This window comes from Callorhinchus milii, unplaced genomic scaffold (genome assembly GCF_018977255.1).
Source record: "Callorhinchus milii isolate IMCB2004 unplaced genomic scaffold, IMCB_Cmil_1.0 Scaffold514, whole genome shotgun sequence".
Classification (NCBI taxonomy): Eukaryota; Metazoa; Chordata; class Chondrichthyes; order Chimaeriformes; family Callorhinchidae; genus Callorhinchus; species Callorhinchus milii.
Genome location: NW_024705255.1, coordinates 26,747 through 43,182, shown reverse-complemented (window position 1 = coordinate 43,182; position 16,436 = coordinate 26,747). Strand labels below are relative to the sequence as shown.

The window sequence follows — 16,436 nt, the reverse complement described above, 5'->3', positions numbered from 1 at the left end:
AGATTTGCCTTTAACAATCCATGTTGGGGGTCTCTAATTACCTCGTGTTCCTCTCAGTAGAGATTTATTCTGTCCCGGATTACGGTCTCCAGTAGTTTCCTATTACCGAGGTTAGGCTGACTGGCCTGTAATTTCCGGGTTTGTCTTTCTGCCCCTTTTTGTAGAGTGGGTAACATTAGCCACTCTCCAGTCTCTTGGCACCACTCCTGTGTCCAATGACGATTGAAATATAATGGCCAAAGTCTCCGCTACTTGAACCCTTATCTTCCACAGCAACCTTGACTGCGTATTATGTGGGTGAAACGCGGCAGCCAATTACGCACAGCAGTGAGTGTCCCACAAACAGTCATTGATTGAAGTGACCATTTTTTTTTGTTTTGGAGGGATTATTATCAGTCGTGTGGAGTTAGGAAACTTGCCCAAGGTTTCGCCCTGACCTGCCTGGAATTGAACCCAGGTGTCTCGCTTGCAAAGCGAGTGCTCTACACCGTGACTGTGTATTTTTGTTGGCAAAACTCGGCAGCCAAAGACACCCGGCCGGTCACGGTGACGGGTTCCTGTGTGTCAGACACCCGGCCGGTCACGGTGACGGTTTTCCGTGTGTGTCAGATCCCGGCTGGTCACGGTGACGGGTTTCGTGTGTGTCAGACACCGGCGGTCACGGTGACGGTTTCTGTGTGTGTCAGACACCCGGCTGGTCACGGTGACGGGTTTCTGTGTGTGTCAGACACCCGGCTGGTCACGGTGACGGGTTTCTGTGTGTGTCAGACACCCGGCTGGTCACGGTGACGGGTTTCTGTGTGTGTCAGACACCCGGCTGGTCACGGTGACGGGTTTCTGTGTGTGTCAGACACCCGGCTGGTCACGGTGACGGGTTTCTGTGTGTGTCAGACACCCGGCTGGTCACGGTGACGGGTTTCTGTGTGTGTCAGACACCCGGCTGGTCACGGTGACGGGTTTCTGTGTGTGTCAGACACCCAGCTGAGCAAAACAAATAGCTTTACCGTGTGGATGTGTTGAGGTCCGAGTTGATGCCAGCGATTGACTGTGTGGAGCAGCCGAGGTGGAGGAGTGGGGAGGTGAGGCTGGCACACACCAATATACACACAACACACATGACCACGGCTCCTCTCATTGTGATCTTTAATCTCCTCATAATGGCTCCCCCGACAATGGTGCCAATCACGATCCCAGGGATGGTCACTCCACCTTGTCACCAACACACATGAGCACACGTCATAACATGTCATCACATGCCATAACAACAACAACAACAAGATTACATCTGTTTAGCGCCTTTCATGTCGGGAGGACGTCCCAAGGCGCTGAAATATTATGAGTGTCCACTCATAAAACGGCATTACACACCATCACACATTATAACACGCCATCACATGCCAATGCACCTCATCACATCCGACAGTCATTATTACCAGTTCATACGCAACATTGCATGCTGAGTCATGCTATCGTACACCAGCACATGCCATTACATGCCAACAAACCAATACGTATTGTATTGTATCAACACGCCAGAACACAAATCACACACCAATAGACAGTGCACAAGCACCACCAACACACAGAACACACACATAAACACACAAACACTCGCATGCCAACATCCACACACCAACACACAAACCAACATCCACAGAAACATCAACACAAACACACGCACTCACCAAAATACATACACCCGGGTACACACCATCATAGGCACAAATACAAACACCCATCCATCACATTCAAACACACATTACACACACACACACACACTTTACACACACACACACACACACGTCCAAATGCTGAGGAGCCTACCCTGTGAAAAGGGCGCTATATAAATGCAAGTTATTCTTGTTTATAGCGCTGGTTTGGTTATAAGGCCCCATTCACTTCACAGTGAGACCTCCCCTCCCCTCCCCCTCCATCCCTCCCTGTGTGAAGGGCCAGTTCTGGTTGCTATTAGAGTGTCCACTGTGCGCCCGCACTCACTGACCCAGCATTAAGTTGGCGAAGGAGGCTGTCAGCGTGAACTGCTTCTCCAGGAACTTGCCCATGAAGACGGCGAGGCCCGAGATCACGGCGGACATGCTGACCTGCCCCAACACCACCAGCAGGTACACAGGGTTCCTCAGGGTCCGCCACAGGATGAAGGGAAATTCTGAAAACAGGAGAGAGACAATCAGGGGGAAAACTTCGATTGGAGAATTGCACAGAATGTCACAAGATCATAAATTACCCAAATGAGCGATGGGTTTCCGTGTGTGTCAGACACCCGGCCGGTCACGGTGACGGGTGTCCGTGTGTGTCAGACACACGGCCGGTCATGGTGACGGGTGTCCGTGTGTGTCAGACACCCGGCTGGTCACGGTGACGGGTTTCCGTGCGTGTCAAACATCCGGCCGGTCACGGTGACGGGTTTCCGTGTGTGTCAGACACCCGGCCGGTCACGGTGATGGGTTTCCGTGTGTGACAGACACCCGGCTGGTCACGGTGACGGGTTTCCGTGTGTGTCAGACACCCGGCTGGTCACGGTGATGGGTTTCTGTGCGTGTCAAACACCCGGCTGGTCACGGTGACGGGTTTCTGTGCGTGTCAAACACCCGGCTGGTCACGGTGACGGGTTTCTGTGCGTGTCAAACACCACACTGCTAAAGACTGCCAAGAAAAATTCTTATGAAATATTTGTCAAGTTATGAATAGGATAGAAATGTAATTATTCCACTTTGTTACAGAAACAGAAACAAATGTCGGTCGGTCGGTCACCGGGGTTTGACGTAGGAAAGCCTGTAGATTGATGTTGTATCATCATTGTATCACTGGGCCTGACGTGTATCGACATGCAAGAGGAATGTTTACATCAGTGATTCTCACGCTGTCTCTGGATGAGAACACTTGATGTCCTTTTGCTTTGTGGGCAAAATCTGAGGCAAGTTACAGCTCGCTGGCAACCGAGCATCGACATTGAGACACCTTGTGTGGTAGCCTCGGTATTCACCCACCCAGAGGTGAAAGGGTCAGGTGTTCACCCGCCATTACCCAGAGAACATAAGAACGTAAGAATTTGCTGGTGAAAGAAAACCAAGGTCCATCTGGTTCACCTTCCACCATCCTAACGAGAATGATACCAGGAATGGGGAACCTTAGCTATGAGGACAGACTGGAGAAGTTAGGACTTTTCCCATTAGAGCAGAGAAGGTTACGTGGGGACCTGATAGAGGTCTTCAAGATCATGAAAGGTTTCGACAGGCGAGATAGGGAGAAGCTGTTTCCGCTGGTAGGTGTGTCTGTGACCCGTGGTCACAGTCTGAAGATATCTACCAAAAGAAGCCGAGGGAAGGTTAGAAGAAATGTTTTCACTCAGCGAGTTGTTGGGATTGGAATGATCCGCCCGAAAGGGTAGTGAAGTCCGATTTGATAACAGCTTTTAAGAGAGAACTGGACAGGTATCGGGGGAAGACGGGTTTGTGGGGTTATGGGGAGAAAGCTGGTGATTGGGGTTAGTGAAAGTGACGCTCTGTCAAAGAGCCGCACAGACTCGATGGGCCGAATGGCCTCCTGTGCCGTAACATTCTATGAATCTATGAATCTATGAATCTAATAATAATCCTCCAAAACCAAAAACAATAAATAAATTGGTCATTTTCAATCTACGACTGTTTGTGGGACATTGCTGTGCGCAATTGGCTGCCGCGTTCGCCCACAAATATACAGTCAATTCACTTTACAGTGTGTTCTGTGAAGCGCTTTGGGACGTCCTCTCGACGTGAAAAGCGCTATATCAAATGCAAGGATTATTATTATTATTATTATGAATCTATGAATCTATGAATCTTGGCCATTGCTTGACATGTCCTGTCCCAACCTATTTATTGTGCCCCCAGATATTATTTTCTATAAGAACATAAGAATTTGCAAGGTCAAAAGATTAGGTCGAAGTGTCAGATAATCTATGCCAACTCCCTGCTTGTCAGACTTCCTAACTCTTTCCTCCATGAACTGCAGATCATCCAGAACTCTGCAGCCTGTGTCCTCTCCTGCTCCAGGCTCCGTGACCCATCACCCCCATCCTCATCCCCACCAGACTCCCCGACCCCATCACCCCCATCCTCACCCCTACCAGGCTCCCCAACTCCATCAGCCCCATCCTCACCCCCACCAGGCTCCCCGACCCCATCACCCCCATCCTCACCCCCACCAGGCTCCCCAACCCCATCACCCCCATCCTCACCACCACTAGGCTCCCCGACCCCATCACCCCCATCCTCACCCCCCAGGCTCCCCAACTCCATCACCCCCATCCTCACCCCCACCAGGCTCCCCGACCCCATCACCCCATCCTCACCCCACCAGGCTCCCTGACCAATCACCCCATTCTCACCCCCACCAAGCTCCCGACCCCATCACCCCCACCAGGCTCTGTGACCCCATCACCCCCATTCTCGCCCGACTCCACTGGCTTTCCATTACATAGAGGATACAGTTCAAGTTCCTGGTCCTCACCTTCAAAGCACTCCTTGGCCTCACTCCCCCCGACTTCTGTGACCTGCTATAACTGTACCATCCTGCCCGCTCCCTCCGATCAGCAGGCACAAGGCTGCTCCACGTCACCCGCCTCGCCTGCCCCACCATCGGCGGTCGGGTCTTCAGCCTTTCTGCCCCCACCCTCTGGAACTCTATCCAGGAACCCCTCCTCCTGCCCACTCCCTTGTCTCTTTCAATGTCCTCCTCCTGCCCACTCCCTTGTCTCTTCACACAGAGACACACAGAGATACAGAGAGACACAGACAGAGACAGACAGTGACACAGAGAGAGACAGAGACACAGAGAGAGACAGAGACGCAGAGAGACACAGAGATAGAGAGAGAGACACAGACAGAGACAGACAGTGACACAGAGAGAGACGCAGAGAGAGATAGAGACACAGAGAGACATACACACAGAGAGGAGCGCCTCACCGAGGTACATGGGCGAGTTCTGTTCGCTGGCAAAGTCATCTATGTAGGATATTCCAAAGGGTTGGATGGGAACGCTGCCGATTCCCAGCAGGAGCTGTCCCAGCACCAGCAGATATAACATTCTCTGCTCACTCGTCCTAGTGTCCGCACCACATTTCCCACTCCTCAGCAGACGATACGCACTGCTGTCCTGGCAGATATCATTGGCCATCGTCATGTTACCTGTTACCAGCACAAACAACAAAATCATTCACTGTTGATTATATGACTGATGGTATTCATTTATGTTCTCATTACCTGTCACCGTGACCGGCCGGGTGTCTGTCACACACAGAAACCCGTCACCGTGACCGGCCGGGTGTCTGTCACACACGGAAACCCGTCACCGTGACCCGCCGGGTGTCTGTCACACACAGAAACCCGTCACCGTGACCGGCCGGGTGTCTGTCACACACGGAAACCCGTCACCGTGACCGGTCGGGTGTCTGTCACACACGGAAACCCGTCACCGTGACCGGCCGGGTGTCTGTCACACACGGAAACCCGTCACCGTGACCGGCCGGGTGTCTGTCACACACGGAAACCCGTCACCGTGACCGGCCGGGTGTCTGTCACACACGGAAACCCGTCACCGTGACCGGCCGCGTGTCTGACACACACGGAAACCCGTCACCGTCACCGGCCGCGTGTCTGACACACACGGAAACCCGTCACCGTGACCGACCGGGTGTCTGTCACACATGGAAACCCGTCACCGTGACCGGCCGGGTGTCTGACACACACGGAAACCCGTCACCGTGACCGGCCGGGTGTCTGACATGAAAAGCACTGTATCAAACACAAGGATTAAAATTATTCTCCTTTGCGCTTCTCCCCCTCCCCCTGACCCCCCTACCCGCGCAGCCCGCTTCACACAGCCAGCCACCGGGAATGGAAAGGAAACATGGGAGTCCTAGAGCTCAGTGGTTAGAGCACTTGCCTCGCAAGCGTAAGACCTGGGTTCGATTCCTAGGCAAGTTTCCTTACTCCATGTGGCTCAGTTTACCTCGCAGTAAATAGAAACCCGGTTCTTAGTTGACTTATGGATGGATTTACAGGATAAAAATCCCTCCCACCCAAAAAAAAAAAATAATAATTTAGCCACTCATTCAAAGCCTGTTTGCGGGACCCGGCTGTGTACCATTGGGGGTCATGTTTCAGATACAAATATACAATATCTGCTGTGAAGCGCTTTGAGACATCGCGATGACCTGATAAAGCACAATATCAAATAGAAGGATTGTTACTGTAACAGCGCCAGGAACTCACCGCCGGTCACTGTCTGGTCGTACTGGTAACTGTCCATGAGGAAATGGGGCATGGCCATCAGGAAGGTCGCCAAGCACACCAGGAGCCCCCCGCAGCCAATCAGCCGAGGGCGATGGACACAGCTCCCAAAGTAACTCACAAAGACAATAAACACCGTGTTGCCAATCTATAACATTATCAACAACAACATCAGCATCATCAGCGTCAACATCATCATCATTATCATCATCATCATCAACAACATCATCATCATCATCATCATCAACATCATCATCATCAACATCATCATCAACATCATCATCAACATCATCATCATCAATATCATCATCAACATCATCATCATCATCAATATCATCATCAATATCTTCAACATCATCATCATCATCAACATCATCATCACCAACATCATCAACACCGCATTCATCATCAATATCATCATCATCATCATCAACATCATCAACATCATCATCAATATCATCATCATCAACATCATCATCATCATCAACATCATCATCATCAACATCATCATCAACATCATCATCATCAACATCATCATCATCAACATCATCATCAACATCATCATCATCAACATCATCATCACCATCATCATCAACATCATCAACATCATCATCATCATCATCAACATCATCATCATCATCAACATCATAATCATCAACATCATCAACATCATCATCATCAACATTATCAACAACATCATCATCATTATCAACAACATCATCATCATCAACATCATCAATTTCGTTATCAACATCAACAATAAACATATCTCATTAGTAATTATCTTTACATTTGATAGAGCGCATTTCAGTGGTCAGGCAGACTCACGTGCTCAGAGTAAAAATACTAATGTGTAGTGACTGTATTTGTAGGAGACCCAAAGCTGCTAATTTGCCCACAAGCAACATCCCCTGAAACCGCCTCAAATTGAATGACTGACTCTTTCTGGGAAAATGTTGTGCAGGACACCAGAAGATACCTCCCTCCTTCGACAAACTGAGGGATGTTTAACGTCCGACTGAACAGGGCACATTCAACTGAAGGATCTCTCTCTCTCTCCCTCTTTCTCTCTCCCCCCCCACCCCAGCGCTGCGCTGTAAAGTCAGCTTAGACTTTGAGCTCAGAGTCCCCAGCATGAGGTTCACACCCACGGTCTCTTGACCTGGGTGTGGGAACATGAGCTCAGAGTTGTGTCTGCTACTGTCAAACGCTCTGGGACTCTGCCCTGCGTGAGGAGCTGGAGTGCATTGTTGTTGGCGGAAGCCTGAGCTGCTGAGACATGAGATGTGTCCCTTGTGTCTGTTGTATAATAATAATAATCTTCACATTTGATACAGCGCCTTGTTATGTCATTGAGACGTCTCAAACCGCTTCACGGGACATAATGTAAAGTGGAGTGACTGTGTATTTGTGATGGAAATAGTCCAACCTCATTCAGTGAGGACACCATCCCTGAGGTCTGGCTGGTGAGACCAAAACGCTTCTCCACAGTGGAAATGGTGCTTTTGAGATATCCCGAAACCATGAGCTGCGAGAGCTGTAGAAAACCATGGCACAGCACAAAAAACTGTGGGCAGAGAGAGAGACAGAGAGAGCGAGAGAGGGAGGTCAGGGCAATTCACACAGAGGGTAAGGAAAAAGACAACAACAACAACACAACAACAAATCACAACAACAACTTATATTTTTACACAGCGCCCCTCACGCAGGGCAGCATCCCAGAGTGTCTGACTGGCGGAGCAGGACACCAAGCCGGGGGAGGTGGGAGGTGACAAATGCATGGACGAGTATTTTGGCCGTGTGTGGGATAACATAACGTAACATGTAGGAGTAGGAGTAGGCCATTCGGCCCTTCGAACCTGCCCCGCCATTCAATCATGGCTGATCTTCTAATCTAACTCCAGCTAATAACCTGACACGGCCTTATCCCCATATCCCTTAGTACCTTTTGCAACAAGAAACATATCTATCTCAGTCTTTGGGGTAGTGAGTTCCATACATTCACCGCCCTTTGAGTGAAGAAGTTCTTCCTCAACTCAGTGTGAAAGGGCTGCCTCTGATTTTAAGGTTGTGACCCCTTGGTTTTAGTTTCTCCAACCAGGGGAAACAATCTCCCACTATCTACTCTGTCGCGCCCTTTGATGATCTTATAGGTTTCTATAAGATCCCCTCTAATTCTTCTATATTCTAGAGAATATAGGCCCAAATTAGTCAGCCATTCCTCATAACTCAACCCCTTCATCCCTGGTACTAACATAGTAAATCTACGCTGCACCCCCTCCAAGGCAAGTACATCCTTTTAAATAAGAAGACCAAACTGGACACACTATTCCAGGTGTGGTCTCACCGGGGCCCTATACCGTTGCAGCAAGACTTCCCTACTCTTATACTCTAATCCTTTCATAATGAATGCTAACATACCGTTCGCCTTCCTAATTGCTGCTGCACCTGCAGACTAACTTTCTGTGATTGGTGTACAAGGACACCCGAGTCCCTCTGGACGCTAACACATTCCAATCTCTCCCCTTCTAAAAAATAACCCGCTCTCCTGTTTTTGCTCCCTAGGTGGATGACTTTGCACTTCCCTACATTATACTTCATCTGCCACCTACCTGCCCAACCACCTAACCTATCTATGTCGCGCTGCATTTTTTTAATGTCGTCCTCTGTGTTGACACTTCCTCTTAGTTTTGTGTCATCCGCGAATTTAGATATATTAACTTCAATGTCCTCATCTAGATCGTTGATGTAGATGGTAAATAGCTGAGGCCCAAGGACTGATCCTTGTGGCACTCCACTAGTCACATCCCACCAATCCGAAAAAGACCCGTTTATCCCTACACTTTGTTTCCTACCTGTTAACCGTTCCCCAATCCACGTTAATATGCTCCCCCCAATTCTATGGGCCCTTATCTTTTGGATTAACCTTTTATGCAACACCTTATCGAATGCCTTCTGGAAGTCCAAATAGACCACATCCACTGATTCACCCTTATCAAGTTTACTGGAAATATCCTCAAAAACTCTATGAGATTTGTCAAACATGACTTCCCTTTTGTAAAGCCATGTTGACTTGGCCTAATTATATTGTGCCCTAAATACCGCACTACCACATCCTTAATCAATGATTCTCAAACTTTTCCTATCGCTGATGTGAGACTAATTGGCCTATGATCCCCATCTTTTCCTTTTCACCCTTTATAAATAGTGGTGTGACATTTGCGATCTTCCAATCCATGGGGACTGTTCCAGAATCCAAGGAATTTGGGAAGATCAGACACAAGGCCTCCACTATCTCATAAGCTCCTCTTTTAAAACCCTGGGATGCAAGCCATCCGGACCAGGGATTTGTCACTTTTTAGTGCTAACGGTTTCCCGAGCACCAATTCTCTACTAATGAAAATTTCCCTCAGTTGCTCCCTGTCCTTATCCCTTTGGTGCATCTCTATTGTTGGCAGACTTGTTGCGTCTTCTCGGGTGAAGACAGATGCAAAGTACCCATTTAGGGTCTCTGCCATGTCCTTGTCCTCACAAGCCTATTCCTCTTAATGTATTTGTAAAAACTTTTACAATCAGACTTAATGTTCGTCGCTCACTTACCCTCATACTCCTCTTTCTCGCTCTTAATGAGTTTTTTAGGTTTTTTTTGCTGGTTTCTAAAACTCTCCCAATCTTCAGATTTGCCGCTTTTCTTGGCAGTTTTATAAGCCTTTTCTTTTAATTTGATGCTTTCCCTAACGGCTCTAGTTAGCCACTGATGAATTGCTTTCCCTGTGGTACTCTTATTCCACAAGAGAATATGGGACAGCTGAGAATTATGCACTACATCCTTAAATATTTGCCACTGTTGGTCTACATTTTTACCTCTTAATCTTATTCTCCAGTCTATTTTACCTAAATCTTTCCTCATACCGACAAAATTAGCCCTATTTAAATTCAGAATACTTGCCTCGGATTTAACTATATCCCTCTCTAACTTAATGCAGAATTCAATCATATTGTGATCACTCTGCCCGAGAGGAGTCTTAATACCTACACCGCCAACTCGCCCTGTTTCGTTACACAGAACAAGGTCTAGGATGGCCTGGTCCCTGGTCGGTTCCTCGGAGCGCTGCTCTAGATAGTTATCTCTCATACACTCAATGAACTCTTCTTCTGACCTACTTTTGCCGATTTGGTTTTCCCAATCTATGTGGAGATTGAAATCACCCACTATTATCGCTTTACCTTTCCTACATGTGCTCCACTGATTTCCTGATTAATACCGTGTGCTATATTGTGATCACTGTTTGGGGGTCTATAAACCACTCCCATTAATATTTTCTGCCCCTTATTATTTTATATTTACACCCATATTGTCTCGACCTCCTGGTCATCGGATTTCAGATCCTTCCTCTCCACTTGTTTTATTTAATCCCTAATTAACAGGGCTCCCCCCCACCTCGTTTCCCACAGTGCCTATCTTTCCTGTGAACTGAGAACCCGGGAATATTTAACTCCCACCCTCGATCTCCTTGTAACCATGTTTCAGTGATGGCTACCAGATCGTACTCGTTTGTGTCTATCTGTGCTTTTAAATCATCAGTTTTTTTCTGAATGTTTCGCACATTCAGATGTAACATTTTTAATTTCCTACCACTTCCTCTACTCTCTGATTCCTTACCTGCTTTGCCAAAGCTTCTTACCCCTCGTTAACATATTCCTATTATCTGGCTGCTACTCTGCACTGCCATCTTTACTTTTTCTAATACTAACTTATGGTTTCTCTTACCTATATATTCCCCCCCGTTACTAGTTTAAGTTCTTATTTATCTCCCTGTTAATTCGTTTAGCTGGGACATTTGTCCCAGCCCGATTTAAATGCAGCCCTTTTCTCTGAAAAAGCTCTTTTTTCCTCCAATACTCATGCCAATGGCCCATAAAAAGAAACTCCTGAGTTCTGCACCACTCTTTAAGGTATAAGGATAAGGTACGGTCGGAGGTGGGCAATGTGACAGAGGTGGAGGAAAGTGGTCCTGGTCAGGGACGGGATGTGGATGTGGGTAGAAAGGGCAGCTGTGGATCGAACCTGATGCCCAGGTTACGCCGTATCTTACAAATTACATTTGTCCAGTGCTTTTTATGTTGGGAGGACCTCCCAAAGTGCTGGAGGTACAAATTCTCAAGTTAATGCCAACAGTGGGAAAGTAAGTGAAAATATTTTGTTTTTCAGCTGGGAGTCCGACACATTTAGAAACCCATCACTGTTGCTTATTAGTCACCTGAGAATTTCATGCCTCCCACTTTCACATGGAAATCCCAGAGATTGGAATGGAATGCTCTCTCTCTCTCTCTCTCTCTCTCTGACTCTCTCTGGAGGGACGCATCCTGTTTACCTAATTCTGGAGAGGATTAGGCACAGGTTGGCGAAAGTTGGCGAGAGCCGAGGCTTGGCAGGAGCCCAGAATGTGTGTTGGGGTAACTGCTGGAGCCTAACCAACTGAAACAATGGCTTGCCATTGCGAGCACCGCCTGGCCAGCTTTCCTGCTGCCTGGAGGGCTTTGGTTTCACAGTTAACAGGAGAGGAGGATTCTTTGCCCCAGTAACTGGTCAAAATAAGTTACTAAAAGTGCAGCTGGAGACTCCATATCACTTGTTATCCTGTTATTGTAGAAGGAGCACAGTTGGAACAGGAATGTGCGTTTCCTTCACTCATTGTCTGTAGGTCAGAAGTTTTCTTGTGATGGGAACATTGCTAACAGGTACGCAAATGTGATTCAAATTTTGGGTGCAATTCAGGGTGTTGGATTCCCGCTGCTGCTGCTGTTAATTCCATATCGGCCTGTCCACTTGGCTCCACTTGCTCTACATATCCCGCCTGGCCCACCCCACCATCGACCTTCAGCCTCTCTGCCCCCACCCTTTGGATCTCCATCCCACATTCCCTCAGCCTCGCCCCCGCCGTGGTCTCCTTCAAGACCCATCTCAAGATCCTCCTCTTCAACCGCGCTTTTGGTCACTCTCCTACCCCCACCCCTCCTGATCCCTAACCCCACTCTCCCTGCCCCCCACCCCTCCTGATCCCTACCCCCAGCTGACCATAGTAGGCTCTCTGCTCCACTGTCGGTGGTTGCTCTCTCAGCCACTACACCCCGAAACTCTGGAACACTCTTCCTCTATTTGTCCGTCTTGCCCCCTCCTTCCCCATCTCCATCCCTACCTCTCTGACCTGCTTACCCCCCTAACCCACAGCCTCCACTCGACTGGCAGCGGTCTCCTGCTTGTCCCTCGTGCCCTCTATTCCGCTACCCCCCAAATCCTGGAACTCTCTCCCTTATATCCCTGCGCGTTACCCCTTCCTTCCCCATCTTCAGATCCCGCCTGAAGGCCTTACTCTTCGACCGAATGTATGGTCACCTCCCCCCCTCTTCCCGGCTCAGCATCATGCTCCCTCACTGCCATGCGCTCTGGGACGCTGCCTGTGTAAATGCAGGTTGTTGTTATTGTGTTATAATAATAATCCTTGCATCTTGATATAGCGCTTTTCACGTCGGGAGGACGTCCCAAAGCGCTTCACAGAACACACTGTAAAGTGAATTGACTGTATATTTTGTGGGCGAACGCGGCAGCCAATTGCGCACAGCAATGTCCCACAAACAGTCGTGGATTGAAAATGACCAATTTATTATTGTTTTTGGTTTTGGAGGGATTATTATTAGGCTCTGTGTGGAGTAAGGAAACTTGCCCAAGGTCGTAGGAGGGGGGGAGATTAGTTACTGACCTTTATGCTGTGGAAGGGATTTCCTCGAGGGATTGGCAACCTCACAGAGCTCTGCCGTCTCACAGGTTCACTGACCCCCATCTTCACAGCCATTTGTCACTGATACAGCACCTGGCAGAGAGAGTGCGAGAGTGAGAGTGTATACGAGAGAGAGAGTTACAGGGTGAGAGAATGTGTGAGAGAGTATGAGACATTGTAAGAGAGGGTGTGAAAGTGAATGTGAGAGTGAGTGTTTGAGTGAGGGTAACAGAGTGAACATATTCAAGACTGAGATAGATTCCTTATAGCAAAAGGGATTAAGGGATATGGGGATAAGGCCGTGTCAGGTTATTAGCTGGAGTTAGATTAGAAGATCAGCCATGATTGAATGGCGGGGCAGGCTCGAAGGGCCGAATGGCCTCCTCCTGCTCCTACATGTTATGTTATGTTAATAGAGTGAGTGTGTGAGTGACAGACAATGAGAGGGAGACAGTGTGAGAGTGAGTGTGAAAGAGAGAGATAGAGTTTCTGTCCCTCATTGTCTATATTATCTCACTAGAGATCCCCAAATTCCGCCTGGTCCCAGGCAAATGAGCCCAGTTTGTCCTGAGCCCGGGTTTGAGTGTGGGAGCCGAGGCTGTGTTTGTTTAAACAAAACTCATTTGAGAATAAAGACAGGATTGGGGCAAGGATCCGTTTTCGTTTTGTTTTTGTCTTATGCAACTGACACCCATGGAAACCTGTGAGTGACAGAGAGAGGGAGGGAGAGAGGCAGGAAGAGGCATTCCATTGCTTGGAGCCTAACTGAGTGCCAGGGAGACACCTCCCCACCATGACCCCACACCTAGGGATCCCCACTTGGCTTAGGCAAGGAATAGACCAGAGAGCAAACAACCATGGAGTCCTGTAGTCGTAGTGATTTGAGCGCTCGCCTTGCAAGCATGAGGACCCAGGTTCAAATCCGGGGCGGGGTGGGGCAAGGCCAAACCTGAGGCAAGTTTCCCTACTCCACACACACGCCTCTGGTTACCAGCATGAAGCAGGAACCTAGTTGTTAGTTGATTGGTGGATCGCTTTCCGAGGGGTAATAATCCCTCTAAAATATAAATAATTAAATAATAATGACAATGTGGTCACTCAATCCCTGACTGTTTGTGGGACACTCACTGCTGTGCGCAATTGGCTGCTGCATTTCACCCACAAAACTCACAGTCACTACACTTTACAGAACAACAACAACAAGATTGCATTTAGAGAGTGCCTTTCACGTCGGGAGGACGTCCCAAGGCGCTGGACAGTTGGGTCGGGACCCGAGAAGGGGGATAATGGTCAGAGTGAGGGGAAGGAAGGGAGGGAGCGAGTAGGGGGTAGAGAGTCGAGAGTGGAGCTGAAGGTACAGTCGAAGAGAAAGGTCTTGAGACCGGCCTTGAAGGAGGAAAGGGAGGAAGCGGCGAAGGCACTGGGGGATGGAGTTCCAGAGCCTCGGGGCTGAGAGGCTGAAGGCCACCGATGGTAGGGCGGTTGGGGCGGGGGATGTGGAGCAGACCGGAGCCAGAGGAACGGAGGGGATGGGCAGGTAGGTAGGGGGATAGTAGGTCGGAGAGGTAGGAGGGAGCGAGTCCATGAATGGCCTTGTAGGTGAGGATGAGGATCTTGAATTCGATTCTCTGGGGGATGGGGAGCCAGTGGAGGCGAGCGAGGGCGAGGGTGAGGGCGAGGATGGGAGTGAGGGCGAGGGTGAGGGCGAGGCCAAGGGCGAGGACGAGGGCGAGGGTGAGGGTGAGGGCAAGGGTGAGGGTGAGGGCGAGGGCATGGACGAGGGCGAGGGCGAGGGTGAGGGCGAGAGTGAGGGTTAGGGCGAGGGTGGGAGTGAGGGTGAGGATGAGGGTGAGGATGAGGATGAGGGCGAGGGATGGAGTGATGTGGTCGCGGTGTCTGGTGCGGGACAGTACAGGAGCTGCAGAGTCCTGAATGACCTGCAGTGTGGAGGGAGGGCCGGGAAGGCCGACGAGGAGAGAGTTCCCATAGTCCGGTCTCGAGGTGATAAAGGTGTGGACCAGAGTTTCAGCCGCGTGAGGGGTGAGGTAGTGGCCATGTTCCGGAGGTGATGGAAGGCGGTGCCAGTTGTGGCGCGGATATGAGGGAGAAAGGACGGCTCAGGGTCAAATATCCTGTGAAGTACTTTGAGACAACAAAAACAACAACAACTTGGATTTATATAGTGCCCTCCATGCCGGACGGCGTCTCAGAGCTTCACAGTAACGGATCCCGGGACCGAGCCCGGGGGAGGGGGAGGAGCCAGCGGAGGGGAAGGAGCCAGGGGAATGGGAGGAGCCATGGGAGGGGGAGGAGCCAGGGAGGGGAAGGAGCCAGGGGAGGGGAAGGAGCCAGGGGAATGGGAGGAGCCATGGGAGGGGGAGGAGCCAGGGAGGGGGAGGAGCCAGGGGAGGGGGCGGAGCCAGGGGAGGGGGAGGGCCAGGGGAGGGGCAGGAGACAGGGGGAGGGGCAGGAGCCAGGGGGAGGGGCAGGAGCCAGGGGAGGGGGAGGAACCAGGGGAGGAGCCAGGGGAGGGGGGGGAGCCAGGGGAGGGGGAGGAGCCGGGGGAGGGGAGGAGCCAGGGAGAGGGGGAGGAGCCAGGGGTGGGGGAGGAGCTGGGGGAGGGGCAGGAGCCAGGGGAGGAGCAGGAGCCAGGGGAGGGGAGCGGCCAGGGGGAGGGGCAGGAGCCAGGGGAGGGGCAGGAGCCAGGGGGAGGGGGGAGCCAGGGGAGGGGCAGGAGCCAGAGGAGGGGGAGGGGGAGGAAGGTGACCAAAGGTGCGGTCGAAAAGAAAGGTCTTCAGCAGAGACCTGAAAATGGGAAGGGAGGGGGGTGATGAAGGGAGTGAGGAAGGGAGTTCCAGAGCCTCGGGGCATAGTGGCTGAAGGCACAGCCGCCGAGTGTGGAGCGGAGGACTCGGGGGACGAGGAGGAGGCCAGACCCGGAGGAACGAAAGTAATGGGTACTGTGCTGAGGAGAGAGAAGGTCAGAGAGGTTGGGGGGGGCAGAGGAGTGCAGGGACTTGAATACAAAGGTGAGGATCTTGAAGTGGATCCTCTCTGGGAGAGGCAGTCAGTGCAGTGTTGCCAGGACTGGGGGGATCGGGGAGAGGGGTTTGGTGCGGGTGAGAATGCGGGCGGCAGAGCTGTGGATGACCTGGATTTTATGGATGGCAGTGGAGGGGAGGCCGGCGAGGAGGGCGTTGGAGTAGTCCAGCCGAGAGGTGACAAAGACACGGACCAGGGTTTCAGCGGCTTTTGGGGAGAGATATTGGTGGAGACGGGCGATGCGTCGGAGATGGAATAAAGCGGTGCTGGTGAGGGACCGGATGAGGGGGAGGAAGGATAATTGGGGGTCGAACCTGACGCCGAG

The 16,436-nt window shown here is 50.5% G+C and overlaps 1 protein-coding gene across 1 annotated transcript in view; it reads right to left on the bottom strand.

Moving 5' to 3' along the window:
- Nucleotides 1-16,436, bottom strand: part of LOC103171988 (solute carrier organic anion transporter family member 2B1) — a 51,607-nt gene that overhangs the window by 14,025 nt on the left and 21,146 nt on the right. The window contains exons 2-7 of the mRNA XM_042346266.1: nucleotides 13,052-13,162; nucleotides 7,720-7,857; nucleotides 6,273-6,438; nucleotides 4,965-5,186; nucleotides 2,003-2,167; nucleotides 1,005-1,209 (exon numbers count right to left, since the gene is read on the bottom strand). Coding sequence (XP_042202200.1) covers nucleotides 1,005-1,209; nucleotides 2,003-2,167; nucleotides 4,965-5,186; nucleotides 6,273-6,438; nucleotides 7,720-7,857; nucleotides 13,052-13,144 — 989 coding nt within the window. The 5' untranslated portion in view covers nucleotides 13,145-13,162. The remainder of the gene's footprint in view (nucleotides 1-1,004; nucleotides 1,210-2,002; nucleotides 2,168-4,964; nucleotides 5,187-6,272; nucleotides 6,439-7,719; nucleotides 7,858-13,051; nucleotides 13,163-16,436) is intronic.